The 16,366-nt window shown below is 36.2% G+C and overlaps 1 protein-coding gene across 1 annotated transcript in view; it reads right to left on the bottom strand.

Annotated features, from left to right (window-relative positions):
• Nucleotides 1-272: 272 nt before the first annotated feature.
• The window catches only part of LOC115884347 (homeobox protein HMX3), a 54,808-nt gene continuing 38,714 nt past the window's right edge, over nucleotides 273-16,366 (bottom strand). Inside the window, exons 3-4 of the mRNA XM_030902905.1 lie at nucleotides 10,222-10,630; nucleotides 273-903 (exon numbers count right to left, since the gene is read on the bottom strand). Of these exons, the coding sequence (XP_030758765.1) occupies nucleotides 510-903; nucleotides 10,222-10,630 (803 nt within the window). The 3' untranslated portion in view covers nucleotides 273-509. The remainder of the gene's footprint in view (nucleotides 904-10,221; nucleotides 10,631-16,366) is intronic.

A 16,366-nucleotide genomic window follows, 5' to 3' on the forward strand; every position in this document is an offset into this window, starting at 1 on the left:
AATCCAATAAATCAGAGAATAAATCGGTCCAACCATTCTTCAGTTATAAATGGTGTAACTAACACGCCATTATTTCATTTATTTAGATATTGGATATTTGGGAATTATATTAAACTCTTCTGAATTTAAATAATTCGTTTCTTCGTTTCGAATTCACGAATAAACATAGAAGTTGATGAATAAAACTCTGACGTATTTTTCTAATAATGATTTATTTGCATTAACAACGATTAGAATTAGCTACACAAGTACATTCAAATATATTTCCTAGATTATTTTTGGCATATCTGGGTAACTACACGGCGACCGCTCGATCACATTATTTACAACAAAAGCTACAATAAATAAATATAGATACAAAAATATGTACACCAAGCTGTCCTTACGTTACTATTTGCACTTGAGGGCGGGACACTTCCGCCAAAAACCCCCAATTCAATCGTTTTCAGGGGCTGTTGTCGCGATCGAGGGCGGCGTCCCAACTGACCACCACCCGGTCACTGTCAATCTCAGACCAGCCCCGACATGGGGGGCCTATTCACCGGACTCGAGGGCAGGCTGTGAACTGCGGCCGCTACGGCCGCCTGGTGGTGGTAGTACAATGAGCTGGAGTACGCTGAAGAGGTAGCTGTGCCAGGGCCTTCTCTGCCTTCTAGCGAGGGATGCAGAGCTAGGCTGTGGTTTTGGTCGAAGGCGTGCCTGATGGGGGAACTGGCAGACTCGTGGTATAGGATGGGGACTCGTACTAGGCGCTGGGCAGCGTGTGCCATGTTGGCAGCTTCCAGTTCGGCGGCTAGTTGACGTTTCCACTTGTTTCGTCGGTTTTGGAACCAGATTTTCACTTGTGTTTCGGTGAGGTGAAGACTGGCCGCTAAACCGGCTCGTTCTGAGGATGAAAGGTACCTGAAACAATGAAATATTTATAAGTCTATGTGAAATTATATTATAAATAGTAGGGATATTATAAAAAGGCCACAAGATAAATAAAACATGTAAAACAAATAATTGTGTAGTTAAGGTGTCTCAGCATTGCAATTATAAACTAGATATTATTTTTTTTTCTCAAATTACCTTTTAAAAAAACTTTACTCAAATTACAAGTAAAAGAGATATGAAAAGAGACACTGAAATATGTAAAAAGACGAATTTTAGACATGTGTATGCATGAAGATTTGAAGGGTTGTATATTAAAGATGAACACAAAGCTAGAAGAAATTAAAGCCGAATATGAGTTGATTACTGGTTATAATGATGAAGACTAACTTATTTTCTTAAATGCTGATAGCCTAAATAATTCAATATCGGCCAATACAGCGTGGCGCACCCCATTCGCCTCGGTTGATTATACGAAAACGAAAAGATGTAGAAACATACTATTTTATGGGTATATGTTGGAAGGCAATGTGCATAATTTAAAATTATCTTGAAATGTACAGGGTGTGTCAGAACTAAGATCCATACCAAAGTTATATTTTTTCTTATGGAACACCCGGTATTTTATTTCATTTTTGGATTCTTGGACATAAAATAAGGCATTTATTATAAGGGTTTGAGATGTCTAAAAGCTTTGGTTTTTGAGATATTTAAAGATATTTAAATATGCATGCTATAATAAAAAGGTTTGTCAACACCTTGTACATTACTTTTCAGAATTAATTCCGGTGCTGACTTTCAAGCCAGAGAAATAAACTTAACTAAAAAATTTGATTGCTTCCTTAAATGTATACAGGGGTATCAAAAATTGCTGGTCTATTTTAACTATTTATTTTACATAAAAACTTCTTTATTTCAAATGCAACACTATGTATTTTTTTAAACAAGTCGAAACAGATTTAAATGCTCTTTCAAACTATATTAGGGTTTCCTATATCTATCTGGCTCAGATTTTGAATAAAAAGCGACTTGCATATGTTACTAGTGATCTTATTTTGTGAGGACAATTGCTTGTTGGCCTGAAGGGCCAACAAGGCCTGAAGGGTTTATATGCTCAAAGATATCCAAATAGGAATCTTCCTAATAAGCGTTCCTTTGAAAAACTACTTTTCCTATTTCGCAGAGCTGATGAAAAACCTATTAGGCAGAAACCTGTCGTTGGAAGTGAAGAAAATTAATTTGCCTTAATTCGTTCTTTTATAGAAAATCCAATATATCTACAAGCTATCGTAATATAAATCAAAGAATTACTTCTTTATTTTTCTTGATAAAGTAAACTAGTGTTACTAGAAAATTGCCATCGCGATACAAGTCATCTTGATTACAGTTTTACTGAAAAATCGTATTTTATTCAAAATCTGAGCTAGATATGTATAGCAAACCCTAATATAGTTTGAAAGAGTATTTAAATCTGCTTCGGCTTATTTAAAAAAATACATAGTGTTGTATTTGAAATAATAAAGTTTTTATGTAGAATAAATCATTAAAATCGATCAGCAATTTTTGATACCCCTTGTAACGTTTTTAGTTCGTTACATGTCTTTTTTATATATAATATAGTGTCTGGCCTATCATCACCGGATTCCCTCTCGTTCAGGCCGGATAGTTTATTTGACGTGTAATTTTTACGTTCTCTAGTCCACAACCTTGTTATCGTTTGACACAACCCTGTTATCGCTCTGTGGAGGCGCTGTCAACATCGCTTCTGTCAACTCTCTATGCTGTCGACTGACTTTTGCTTTTAGCGCTCTGTAGCCTAACCTAACCATCCCGGCTTTTAGAAATGGTGATTATTTAAATCTTGCTGTATAATCTGAATCAGCTGCTATTTCAAAGCAACAGGGTAGAGTTTTGGATGTCCCAACCTAACTTGTATTTGTATTTTGCTGGCACGTTGGCGTCCCTTTTCTTTTGTCCTCCAGAATGTCACATGGAAGAAAGGACATATTCTTTATTATTTAGTGAGCCCTCGGAAGTAATTCGAGGGTCCAAGGTACGGACTATTTACAGGTTTTAGTGTCCCCATATTGTCACAGTATGGACACAGCGTAAGCCCCATGCTGCTTCGTTCCCATTTCTAAGCCTAGTCAGTAGCTACGGCTGTAGTGATTCATGGTGTCCTCATTCTGGCCCCTTTTGTTATTTTGGCCAACAGGATCGCCGACAGACAGTACAGAGATATGAGCCTACCTCACGCTGCTACTCTTCGAAACAGGATTGCCTCAAGAACAGCTAAGTGTAGATTTAGGTTCTGGTTTTCAGTCTTAACTTAACGTACATTTTAAACGATATCGTACAGACTATATTTAGTGGTTAGATTATTAAGAACATTTATGTCGATTTAGTAGTTACAATATGATTTAGATTTTAGGTTTCATTACATTACGCCTTGTAATAGTATTACTTTTTTATAGATATTATTACTGCACTAACATCATATAAAATATATCAAATTAATTAAAGTAATGCTACATTTCATATATTCTCTTAAACGTTACATGTCTTGTATTTTATCATAGTTGTTTTCATAGATATTTAGTACAATTCTTAACACCACTTTCGTTGACATATAACTACTATAATAATTATTAAAATTGTACAATGCTATTTACCATCACAGTCCATCATGAATAAATATAGTCATTAGTTTTAAGTAATATACAACTGTGTTTTCTTTCTCTGTACATGCCTGGCGCCCAATATCTGTATTTTTTTGTTTATTGTTATTAAATAGTTTTCTTTCCAGTGAAATACCTTATCCACGACTGCTCTCCGATGAAAAGCTGCCGTTCGCAGTGGTAGTTGTTATAAAAAACGCTACACCCTGTATACATTTAAGGAAGCAATCAAATTTTTTAATAAAGTTTATTTCTCTGGCTTGAAAGTAGCACCAAAATTAATTCTAAAAAGTAATGTACAAGGTGTTGACAAACCCTTTTATTATAGCATGCATAAAATATCTATCAAAAGATATTTATTAGGTACTTTCAACAAAAAGTGCCTAATTATGTATTTGTAAATTCCCACAATATCCAACAAATATTAGGTAGGTACTATTAATATTCGTGGAATCGATTCTAATAAGATGTGACATTTAAAACGTTTAAAACCAATATAGTATACCTAGTTGATCGATTTTCTACTTAAGCCGCTTGAAAATAAATAGGTGATGACAAATTACAAGCGATTAATGACATTCGATATATTTTTTCTGGTATTAATACTTTAGTAGTTGGGGTAAGGCTTCCTTTAACCGAAGAAGGCGTAGTATAACCCAATGACTGAACTTAAAACAAGTAGTGTTTCATTGATAGGAAGCGAATGATATAGAAAATCAATAAGTAGGCACAATAAATCAAAATAAGAATACTTCAAATTTCAAATCTTTCAAACTTCAAATTTACGTTTTCCGGATTTAAGAAATGCCAGGGTATTTCTCCTTTAAAATTTAGAAAATGCTAGTTAGACCTCTTGGTGAGAACTATAACTTTTTTTATTTTTTCAGATAAAAAAACGAGATTTGGTGTGTTACTATACAGGGTGGCCCATCGAAAACGTTCCGCAAGGCATAACGGCCAGGGTATTTATTTTTTCAAAAAATCCAAAAACACGTCAATTTTGTTTGTGAGGGGGACAACTTTTGCCCCAAAAATGATTGCAAAATATTCAACCCTCTAAGCGGGGGTGTCATCCCCCAACTTTTTTCAAATGGAAAGGCGCCGCAATGAAAAGAGCTTTCTATTCTCTATATTTCCCCGCTTCGTTTTTGAAAATCGGTCAAGTGATTGAGAAAATATGAAGGATTGAAATTTGAAAAGTTTATTTAAGCATTTATCAGAGTAAATGATAATTAAGGATAAATTCGACCAATTTGCTGTTTTTTCTTATTATTTCTAGATGTTTACGCATTTTTTTACTTGCCACAATGTTGAACGATCAGGTGCGGTAGTTGCTAGATAGCTGTTCTGTGACTTGTACGTTGAAGTTCTTCTCAATATCGTTAAACTGACCTACAATAGAATTTCCAAAAATAACAGCCTACACGTTCAATTTCTGAGGGTTTTGTGTGTGCACCTCGTGAAAAACCCTGGGGTTGTCCTCAGCCCAGTACCGACAGTTGTGCCGATTAACTACACCGTTCAAAAAGAAAGTACACTTATCCGAAAAACACACATTAAATAGGAAATTATTATCATTCGCCACTCGTTCACTCACAGCTTCACAAAATTGCAAGCAACGATCAAAATCGTCTTCGTTGAGTTCTTGTACCAACTGAATTTTGTACGGGTGGAACTTGTGTTTTTTTAATATCCTTTGGAAACTTGTACGATTCCCGCCGGTCTCATTGGCTAATTTTCTTGTAGTCAGAATACTGTTCATGGCAACTTGGCCCAATACGAATACCTCCATAACTTCATTTACTACAGGATTTTCCCTCTGCCTCTTTTTATTCATAACGGAACCAGTTTCGCGAAATTTTGCTACTAACTGGCGAACAATTTTGCCATAAAGGTGTTTGTCAGGATGGCGTTCATTGAATATCTGCGCAACCCGATTGCAAACATCTAGAAATACTAAGTAAAAACAGCAAATTCCTCGAAGGAATTTATCCTTATCATTTACTCGGATAAATGTTTAAAAAACTTTTCAAATTTCAATCCTTCATATTTTCCCAACGACTCGACCGATCTTCAAAAACGAAGCAGGAAAGTATAGAGAAGAGAAAGCCCTTTTTATTGCGGTACCACTTGACCCCCCTCCCATTTGAAAAAAATCGGGGGATGACACCCCCGCTTAGAGGTTGAATATTTTTCAATAATTTTTGGGGAAAAAGTTGTGCCCCTCACAAACAAAATTGACGTGTTTTTGAATTTTCTGAAAAAAAAAAATTACCCTGGCCGTTATGCCTTGCGGAACGTTTTCGATGGGCCACCCTGTATAACATAAATTAGGATTGATTGACGTATTCAGTTGTCAGAGCCCGTATTCTGTAACTTTGACATAAAAACGTTACGCTTTCAAAGCGGTGAGCGCAAGTATTCGATCAGCGAAACGCAAGGCAGTCGATTTTGGTATTTTCGTTGCCATGCGAATCGTGTTCTGGATACGCGTTGAGCACATATTTAGCTTTTTCGTTATCCTGTTATTACCGATTCTGAACCGTCCTAGAACTCCTAGAATGAAATAATGTCTTCATATTTCCTTCTGCGCATACGCATCACAGTTCTAGGATGGTTCAGAATCGGTAATAACCTTTGAATAAGACGACTAAGGAAGGAGCATAATATGCTATCCATGTATTCATGCATGGTGGGCGGAAAAAGCACCATAAAAGCACTCTAGGGTGGGGATCCTTGACAGTTTTGTTTGACGATTCATTTGACACATTTGAATTTGATTTGAAATTTTGTGGATTTGTCAGTCTTTACGGAGCTTATTTTATGTTATTTATTGTTTATTCTACTACTGATAGTTGTATAAAGGTAGTAAATCTAGATGGAAATTGTGGCAGCACTTAAATTAACAGTGACACTATCGCGATTTATCGAAAAAGACTCTAAAATAGTTGGTTGTGTAGCGTGCGGTAGATCTCGTTTTCGCTAGTAAGATCTCTTTTCGCTAGTAAGTGACTATATAATATACATACGTGTAGTAAACTGATCATTTATGAAATTCACTTAAATTAACTAAATTATATATTTGTCTTGCATTTTAGCTTTTATTTATTACTTGTCAAAGATTAGATGTCAAATAATTTAGATACGTTAATTTGACTTACCTGCTTCAGTAGCGTATCGGATGTTTGTGGTAATAAATACTTATTATAACTTATCTATTTTTATTAGAATTATATATTTTTATAACAATTTTAATAACTACCAACATTTATTCACAACGTAAAATAAAACAACAAATTATTGAGTCTACCCCACGTCTACTCTACATCATGGTTTTACATTTTTTAAATAAAATTAGAACGACACTGATAAACCGGAATTTAAGTCGGCCATATTTGAGGCCCATCGCGGTGTACCTAAGATTTTTGATATGCTCCTTCCTTAGTCTTCTTATTCAAAGGTAATAACAGGAAAACGACAAAAGCTATGGCAACATCACTTCTAATGTAGGTAATAGTCAAAAGTTGATAACTGACGGATGTAACAATGAAAAATGTCAATGTTACGTGAATTTCATAACCTATTGTTGAGTTATGTCAAGCTATTTTTCTATGGATATGTCATTATTCTTATTATACGAGGGAAGTGTTGAAGACGTTTCTCAGCATTTTCGATGTTTTGAACAATATTTATAGCTGCCAAGTCCTAAATTATCAATTACTTATTGAGGAATTTATAGAAGAAGTAGTAATTTTCACTAAAGAGCAAGATAACGCACAAAATCACAATTTTTTTGCTTTTCACTGACAGTTCGACAAGCAAAACGATCCTTTAAGGCAACCGTTTTCAAAGCGCTCAGCGCAATCAGTAAAGACGCTAAGCGCGTCAGACGAGAATACCGAAATCATTAAGAGCGTGCGCGCTCAACGAAAATTAACGTCGTATACGCTGAGCGTCTAAAAGCGCTTAGCGTTTTCAAACTTACAGAATACGGGCCCAGAACAATCAGTAAAGACGCTAAGCGCGTCAGACGAGAATACCGAAATCGTTAATTAAGTGCGCCCTCAGCGAAAATTAACGTCATATACGCTGAGCGTCTAAAAGCGCTTAGCGTTTTCAAAGTTACAGAATACGGGCCCTGGTCTCTCTTCCTGTTTCACTGTAAATGACTACAAATTTTGATTTTTAAGTATCACCATTGGTACATTTTTAAGCTTAAAAAAATTGAATTTTATCTAGAGTGCCCTGGCTTATTTTCAATCTAGAGTGCCATGGCTGTGTTAAAAACACTAATTATTAATCAAGGAGTCTTGGAAAATTAGATTTGATCGTGTAATATTTTTCGTTCGGGCCGGTTAAAAGATGCCCAAATTGTATTTTTAATCATATCTCATTTTTTTCAAATGGAACAAGGGTGGCTCATTAGCATATTTGGAAAAAGATTTTTTACGAATAATTTGGTACCACACATTTGGTATTTCGAGTCAAATTGTCGTTATGAATCGCATGTTACAATTTCAAATAAACCATATGCGAAAATGTCCAAAGTTGACATATGATATGTCATTTTATATAAAGTGTCATTTTCTATCTAATAAAGTAAAAATATATCGATGGTGCCATTTAGAATCAAGAGTTGTAGTCATTTCCGGTAAAACAGGAAACGATAAAAAACAACTGAATACGTTTTAATTTATGTCTTACATAAATTCGACGGGCCACAGCGGCATCCAAGGCAACAAAAAAGTCGATAAGCTAGCTAGGCAGGGATCATCGGCATCCTATCTTGATCCAGAGCCAGTACTGGGAATACCCAAATGTATGGCCTGTAGTGCACTAAAACTCTGGATCAGGGAAAAGCACAATGTCCATTGGAGAAACAGACAGGGGCACAGGCACAGCAAGGCTTTTATTCAATGGCCTAGCTCTAAAATCGCAAAAGAACTGATAATGCTTAGCAGGAATAAAGTGCGGACTACAGCAGGCCTCTTGACAGGACACATGGCTGTCAAGTGTTACCTGAACAAGTTCAACCTGTATCAAGGAAGTCTTTGCTGCAGACTCTGCGATAAAGATCCTGAAACTGCGGAGCACATAATATGTCATTGCGAGGCTCTGGATCGCAACCGATACTTTTTATTAGGGAAAGCTAGGCTAGAACCGGAGGGACTATGCTCCCATCCTATCAAGGATCTGCATAAGCTTGTGCAGGGTACAGGAATAGGAGAATGGGTGCAGATATAGAAGAGGGACAAACACAATAGGCCTCACAGGTCGCAGTGTTTCCGGCAGAGGACGGCCCCTTGTTATGGAAAAAAAAGAAGACACTTAGAGCAAGCGCACAAAGATTGATATGGCGGGAACAAACTGAAAGAATGGAATAATGAGACGTGAAATAGGTGGAAAGAGTAGAGGTAGACCGAGAACCAGATGGAAAAGGGACGTTGAAAAGGACTTGACAAAAATAAGAGTTAAGATGTGTATACCGGGTGCGTCTCAAAAGTGGCTCACACCTGTAACTTTTTTATTTTTTCAGATAAAAAAACGAGATTTGGTATGTTAGTACATGACATAAATTAGGATTGATTGACGTAAATTGTTTTCAAATTCAATTGTTTTCGGTCACTTCCTGTTCCACCGGATATGACTACAACTTTTGATTTTTAAATGGCACACCCTCGGTATTTTTTTACTTACGACAGAAAATAACACTCTGAATAGAATGACATATCATATGTCAATTTTTAACATTCTCGCATATGGTTTATTTGCAATTTTAACATGTGGTTCATAACGACAATTTGACTCGAAATACCAAGTGTGTGGTATCAAATTATTCGGAAAAAATGCGTTTTCCAAATATGCTAATGAGCCTCCCTCGTTTCATTTCAAAAAATTGAGATATGATTAAAAATACGATTTAGGTATCTTTTAACCGGCCAGCACAAGACATTAAAAATATTAGAGGATCAAATCTATTTTTGCAAGGCTTCTTGATTAAGAATTAGTGTTTTTAACATAGCCATGGCACTCTAGATTGTAATTTAAAATACGGTTTTTTATTAAGCGAAAATTTCAAAAGTTGACATATGATATGTCATTCTATTCAGAATTTAATTTTCTACCGAATAAAGTAAAAAAAAACACCGAGGGTGCCATTTAAAAATCAAAAGTTGTAGTTATTTCCGGTCAAACAGGAAGTGACCAAAAACAATTGAATTCGCCAATCAATCCTAATTTATGTCATATACTAACATACCAAATCTCGTTTTTTTTATCTGAAAAAATAAAAAAGTTATAGGGGTGAGCCACTTTTGAGACGCACCCGGTATTATAAAAAATCGAAATAAAAATGAAATTTATACACCCCGTATCTACGAAATTTTTTTACTTATTTTTACTGCAGAATAAACGGACTTTTTACTAATTTTTATTTGCAGAGTATGCTGCTGAAGCTTTCGGAATACAGTTCGGACCACCCTGTATATTAGGTGGAAAGAGGAGAGGTAGACCGAGAAACAGATGGAAAAGAGATGTTGAAGAGGATTTGAGAAAGATAAGAGGTAATTTGTGGAGATTAAAGGCGAATGACAGAAATAAGTGGAGAAATATTACTAATTAAGTCTTGAGCCTTTTAGAGCTATATTTTATATAAACATTTTCCCCATACCTTTTCATATCGAACGTCGACTCCAGCTGAAACACCTGCGACCGCGAAAACACCGTCCTCGTCTTCTTTTTCCTCTTGTTCGACAGCGAGCTGCCCGGGCTCATGCCCGCGTTCTGCAGCTTCTTCTCCTTCTGATCCGTGTCGTAGTCGCTCTCGTCGTCCTCGATCTCCTCATCTATCACCATGTTCTCCTGCTCCCGGTAAGGGCTCTTGGAGCGGCTGTAGCCCGGCTCGAGGTAGGCGGGATGCGAGCTGGGCAGCAGCGAAGGGTTTGGTGAGCCGGGAGGTGAGCGGTGGGTGTCCGAGGGGGACGAGGGTCGGGAACACCGGCTTTCAAGATGGCTGGAGGTAGGTGGTTGGGTGTCGCGAGGCGAGAGGGGCGGTGAGGGATCGTCGTTGGTGGAACCTCCTGGAAAAGAAGAAAATAACGGTTATTTTTATCAATTAGTAATAATACGATTTTTTAATGAAATTAAAAATCAATTTACGTTCTATTTAGTAGTAGATATACAGGGTGTCCCAGGCTGAGCGTGCAATATGGCGACAGTTCCGGAAATACCGGAAGTTGACTTTTATAATAAATAGGTATATTTCTGAACATGATAAAGTAAAACTATCGTTATAATTTACTAATAACTACGTTTTTGAAAAAAAAAGTTCTGATCGAATAATAAGTGTTGTAATTTATTGCACCAAAGATAAATCGGCAGATGTTTGTTTAAAACCGTGAAGCAATTAAGCGAAACAAAATCGCATTTCTGTTAAACACTGTTGTACTTTTTACGCAGCGAAAAAGCCCCGATTTGTCACTCCTGAATAAATAACAAGATAATCGTCTTTTTACCGGCGCGATAATTAAGGAAACGGCAGCCATTAGCGGTGTCAGCTTCCTTTGGCAGACTCCCCTTTCCCGGTGGAATTTATCCCCTCCAACCTTCGTTTTTTCTTTCTTTTTCCGTTCCAGGTTTAAATACAGTTATTCCTTAATCCTTAAAAGAACTTAAATATTTATAAAAGTCCACTTCTCGACAATAAATTACGGACAAAGATCTTCTGACAGTAACATATTCTATAGAGAGTGCAGACGACCTCATGCATTTTATTTATTATAAAATAGAAAACACATTTCTTGCAGTATAGGTATATAATAAAATTATATAAATATTCTTGCCACTTAACTGCTGATATAGAAATTTAATTCTACGCTGTATTTGTCATAATGTGGATCAACCTGCTCTCACTACCGGTTTCGGAGCCCTACTCCATCATCAGGTGAGCTTGGGCAGATCCACAAAATGGTTGTGAGCAGGTTGATCCACATTATGACAAATACAGCGTAGAATTAAATTTCTATATCAGCAGTTAAGTGGCAAGAATACTTATATAATTTTATTATATACCTATACTGCAAGAAATTTGTTTTCTATTTTATAATTTGGCTTGCCTGAAAAAAAACCTTTTACCATCCTTTACTATCGATAGTTGCGCCTCGGTGGTACGAAAGTACTACCATTGCACGCAGGCCGCTATCTCCCGTTCGGGACTTAATATCTAACCGACACATTCCGACAAGTCGGAATTAACTATCTCTGCGCTGTGGTTGTCATTTTGTGGATCTGCCCAAGCTCACCTGATGATGGAGTAGGGCTCCGAAACCGGTAGTGAGAGCAGGTTGATCCACATTATGACAAATACAGCGTAGAATTAAATTTCTATATCAGCAGTTAAGTGGCAAGAATACTTATATAATTTTATTATTTATTTATTATGTGTCTCACATTGAATAAAAGACTAAGAAATGAATTAAATTCTATTTTTATACTCATGTATTAGACACGGAATCATGAAACATTTTTTGGCACATTTGAATGATATATATCTTGCCTCTTGACTTATAAGTGTTAAGAGTCCATTTCACTAGGTAGTCTGAAAAAGTAGCAAAATAAGCCTACCATACCTACGGCTTCAGTAGTTTTTAAGATACCCAAAGAAAACATCGTAGGAAGCTGTATTACCCCTATATTTTTCGGAAATGACTTTAAAGGGAACCAACTTTTAAAAACTTTTAAGATATTTCAACCACCGAGTTGCTCTTTTCTTCACATACTTACATAGGGTAGCGCGGGACAATAAGAGCCACCTAAGGAAAACCTGAAATAAAATACTACTTATTCCACTGCTGGCAACAATTTTCTTTTTCTAAATAGTTCGTGATGTGTAAAATAAAATATAAGTATCAGTTCTCTGTTTTAGATAAACATTACTGGTATGCAAAAGAAAAACTAAAACTTTGCTAAAACCTATCATTGGCTCTCATTACCCATAACAGTGGGGAAATTGAAGCCACTTTATTTTACATATTTAAATCTGTTAAGAACATTGTCAAACAAAATTTGAATTATTTTAGGTAAAACACAAGAGAAAAATACATATGTCTGAAATATTTTAAAATAAAAATTCAAGTTATTTCAGTTGAAACCAAAATTACAAATATGTTTGGAACATCCTAAAACAAAATATAAATTATTTTAGTTAAAACAAAAGACACAAAATACGTCTGGAATAATGATTCTGAAACAAAATTTATCTTTTTTAAAATAAAATAAGGAAATATGTTTATAACATTCTAAAATAAAATTGAAACACCATGGGGGAAATGAGAGCCACTCTGGCTTCGATTACCCCGTTTGTTTACAAATTTGCAAGTTAAAAATAACAAAATTAAATGCGCTAACAGAAGCAAAACAACTGCACAGATCGAACCTACACTTCAGTAGATTTTGTTTAACACCGCTATTTTGTTCTAAAGCAATATATAAATACAACTTACACTAATTTTTTAAAACGTGCACGCTATAAGAAAGTCCCGTAAACTCGATGCGTTCTCTAACAGACTTTGAATCGTACCAACACAAAGCGGTGGTGGCTTTCGGAAACATTTAATGGGGGATCCCGCGTATCGCAACTGTCAGTGCTCAGATCAGGGCGCATTATTCAAAATTACACAATGGCTCTCAATACTCAATGGCTCCCAATACCCCGCGGTATCCTACATACTGCCATTACTCGCTGACGAGTATTTGACACACATCAAAGGATGGTCACGCAAGGCGTTTCCTTTCATGAGCTTTTCTGTGACTGAAAAGCCCGATACGTGATGTTAACTGCCTACCGCACTCCGGACATTCAAAAATCTCATTGCTTTGTTGCCTTTTGACTTTTTGGTTGTCGCTGTTAACTGAGTTTACAATTCTTCTCCATTGAGTTCTATTGTGAGCTGCTTCTTCCCACTCATTCTGCATGTTAATCCCCTTTAAGTTTTCGTGGAAAATGTCCTTGTACCTTATCAGTTGTCCACCCGGCCTCCTCTTACCGTCGACAAGCTCACCGTAAAGCAGAGATTTTGGTATGCGGTTTTCTTGCATTCTGCATACGTGACCAGCCCATCTTAAGCGGGATTTTGTAACCAATGACTCCAATACTCTCGCAGTTAGCTTTTTCAAGGACCGATACGTTTGAGACATGATGGAACCACCGGATTCTTAAGAGCTGTCTAAGGTGTCTCTGTTGCAACTTGTTTAATGCGTTCATGTGTCGGCGGTACGGCGCGGCGCGGCACCCAGGTTTCGCTCCCATATAACATGGTGGGGATTATAATCGCTCGGTACAATGCAAGTTTCGTTTTTGTACTCAAGTCATGATTGTAGAAAACCCTGTCTTTTAATTTCCAGAATGCTCTTGATGCGTTGCTAATCCTGTGCTGAATTTCAGAGTCAATATTGGCCTTTTCCGAAATCAAACTGCCGAGATAATTGAATTCCGCCACATATTCCAGTAGTTCTTTTCCAATTTTTATAGCATTGTTCTGATCTTCCGAGGGAGTGCACATGATTTTAGTTTTCTCGATGCTTAGCTTAAGGCCCAAATCATCGAATGTCCAGGTATATGTGTTCAATATTTCTTGTAATTGTTGTAACGTGTTTGCAACTAGAGCGCAGTCATCAGCGTATTGAAGTTATGTGATGAATTTTGTACGTGTTTTTGTCCTCAGTCTTTTTATGTTGGACAGACTACAGTCGTATCTGTATCTAATGCCCAATCCTCTCTCCTGCAGTTTGCTGTCCACTATAATGGAGAGCGCTGCCATGAATATGTTGAATAGGAGAGGCGCTAAGACACATCCCTGCATAACTCCTGTATTTGTTAGGAATAAATAAAATAAATAAATAAATAAATAACGTCTTTATTTTTTACTCGGCGAAATTCAGCAGAGCTGTTAAGTTAACCGAGCATATAAAAAAAAGTAAATAATATAATACATTCTTAAAAAATAACATTCAAAGAAAAAAGAATTAGTAAGAAAAATGAAAATTAACAATATACTTTAGATAAAGAAAAATCAACAACTTAATAAGTTAAAGCAAAAACAGTAAAAAATGAAAATTGTTCCGTAAAGGATACAAGAATTAATAAATCAAATTATTGTGTAATTCTATATCCGCTCAACATATAAGTTTTTAATTTTGTTTTGAAAGTGAACGTCTTTAAATCAAGGGAGTATAGATTCAAGTTGGAATTGTACATCTTGGTTGCCAGGTAGGAGAAAGAACGCTGATATAGCGCCGTGCGATGTTTGGGAATTTCCATATTATTACACTGCCTTATAGCATAGTTAGAGTATCGAAATTTAAGTTTATTAGTTAAATACTCAGGAAAACCATTCCGCAAAATTCTGTGTAAAAAACATGCAAAATGTAACTTTTGTCTGTCTTCAACATTTAGCCAATTCAACATATCTAGTTTATATGTAACATGGTCTCTCGATCTTAATCCGTATATTAAGCGAATACATGAATTCTGTACTTTCTGTAACTGTCTCTTAGATTTTTGATCGAGACAAGGCCCGTAAACAAAATTACAATAATTGGACTGTGATAATACAAGAGCCTCACATAATTGCTTTTTTAATTTATAGTTTAGAAAATCTTTGTTTTTGTATAGGTTTCTTAAGGAGATGAACGATGCCCTGGTCACTTTACTCACTTGAGATCTAAACCTCAACTGTGAGTCAAATATAAGTCCTAAATATTTTGATTCCCTTTCTACGGAGATAATCGAATCACACATTTTTATTTTCATGTTCTGGGCCGCCCAGTTATTATTTGGTCCGAAGTAAACGATTACTGACTTTGTCGGATTTAGTTTTAACCCGTTCTTGCTGGAATAAGTGTATATTTTTTCTAAACACTGTTCAACTTTGTTCTGGGCTTCGTATGCTTCTGATTTTCTAAAACTTAAATGTAATTGGGTATCGTCGGCATATCTATGCATTTTGCAGTGGTTATCGTCCACTGCCATGTCCATGGTGTATATAATAAAAAGTAACGGACCGAGAATGGATCCCTGAGGAACGCCCTTAGTAGTAAACTTTGCCTCCGATTGATTACCATTCATCGAAACAAATTGGGACCTATCAACTAAATAGCTGTGAAAGAAATTAACAGCAGCCACAGAGAACCCGTAATACCCAAACAAGCAACATGTGGTCCAACGCGTCAAATGCCTTACTATAATCCAGCATTATCAAAGCAGAAGTTCGGCCTTCATCAGCTGCAGATATAATGTCGTCAAGCACACTTAATAACACAGAAGCTGCGCTATATCCCTTTCGAAAGTCTGACCGAGTGGGCGGTATAAGGTTCGAATCGTTCAGATAACTAACAAGTTGTATGTATATCGCCTTTTCAAATATCTTTGACAAGGTAGGTAAAAGGCTTATGGGTCTTAAATCTGAAAAACTACCAGGATTATTTATTTTAGGAATAGGCGTTACAGTAGCTACCTTCCATTGAGTCGGATAAACTCTGGAAGTTATACATTCATTAAATATGTGGGCTAGAAAAGGAATAATCACTGGAGAGCATAACTTAATCATTTGTAGGGATAACCCATCAAAGCCACAAGAATTTGATTTTAAATTAGATATCGCATTCAACACATCAACTTCCAGTATAGTTCTAAATTGAAAAACATGATTCGAGCCTCGGCCATTTTCGTATTTTTTTACTATGTCAGAATCGACAGTCAGTGCTAGCTTATTAATGGAGTCCAGAAAGAAGTCATTAATAGAATTTGGATTACATAA

The sequence above is a fragment of the Sitophilus oryzae genome, unplaced genomic scaffold (assembly GCF_002938485.1).
Source record: "Sitophilus oryzae breed Bouriz unplaced genomic scaffold, Soryzae_2.0 scaffold_227_pilon_pilon, whole genome shotgun sequence".
NCBI lineage: Eukaryota > Metazoa > Arthropoda > Insecta > Coleoptera > Curculionidae > Sitophilus > Sitophilus oryzae.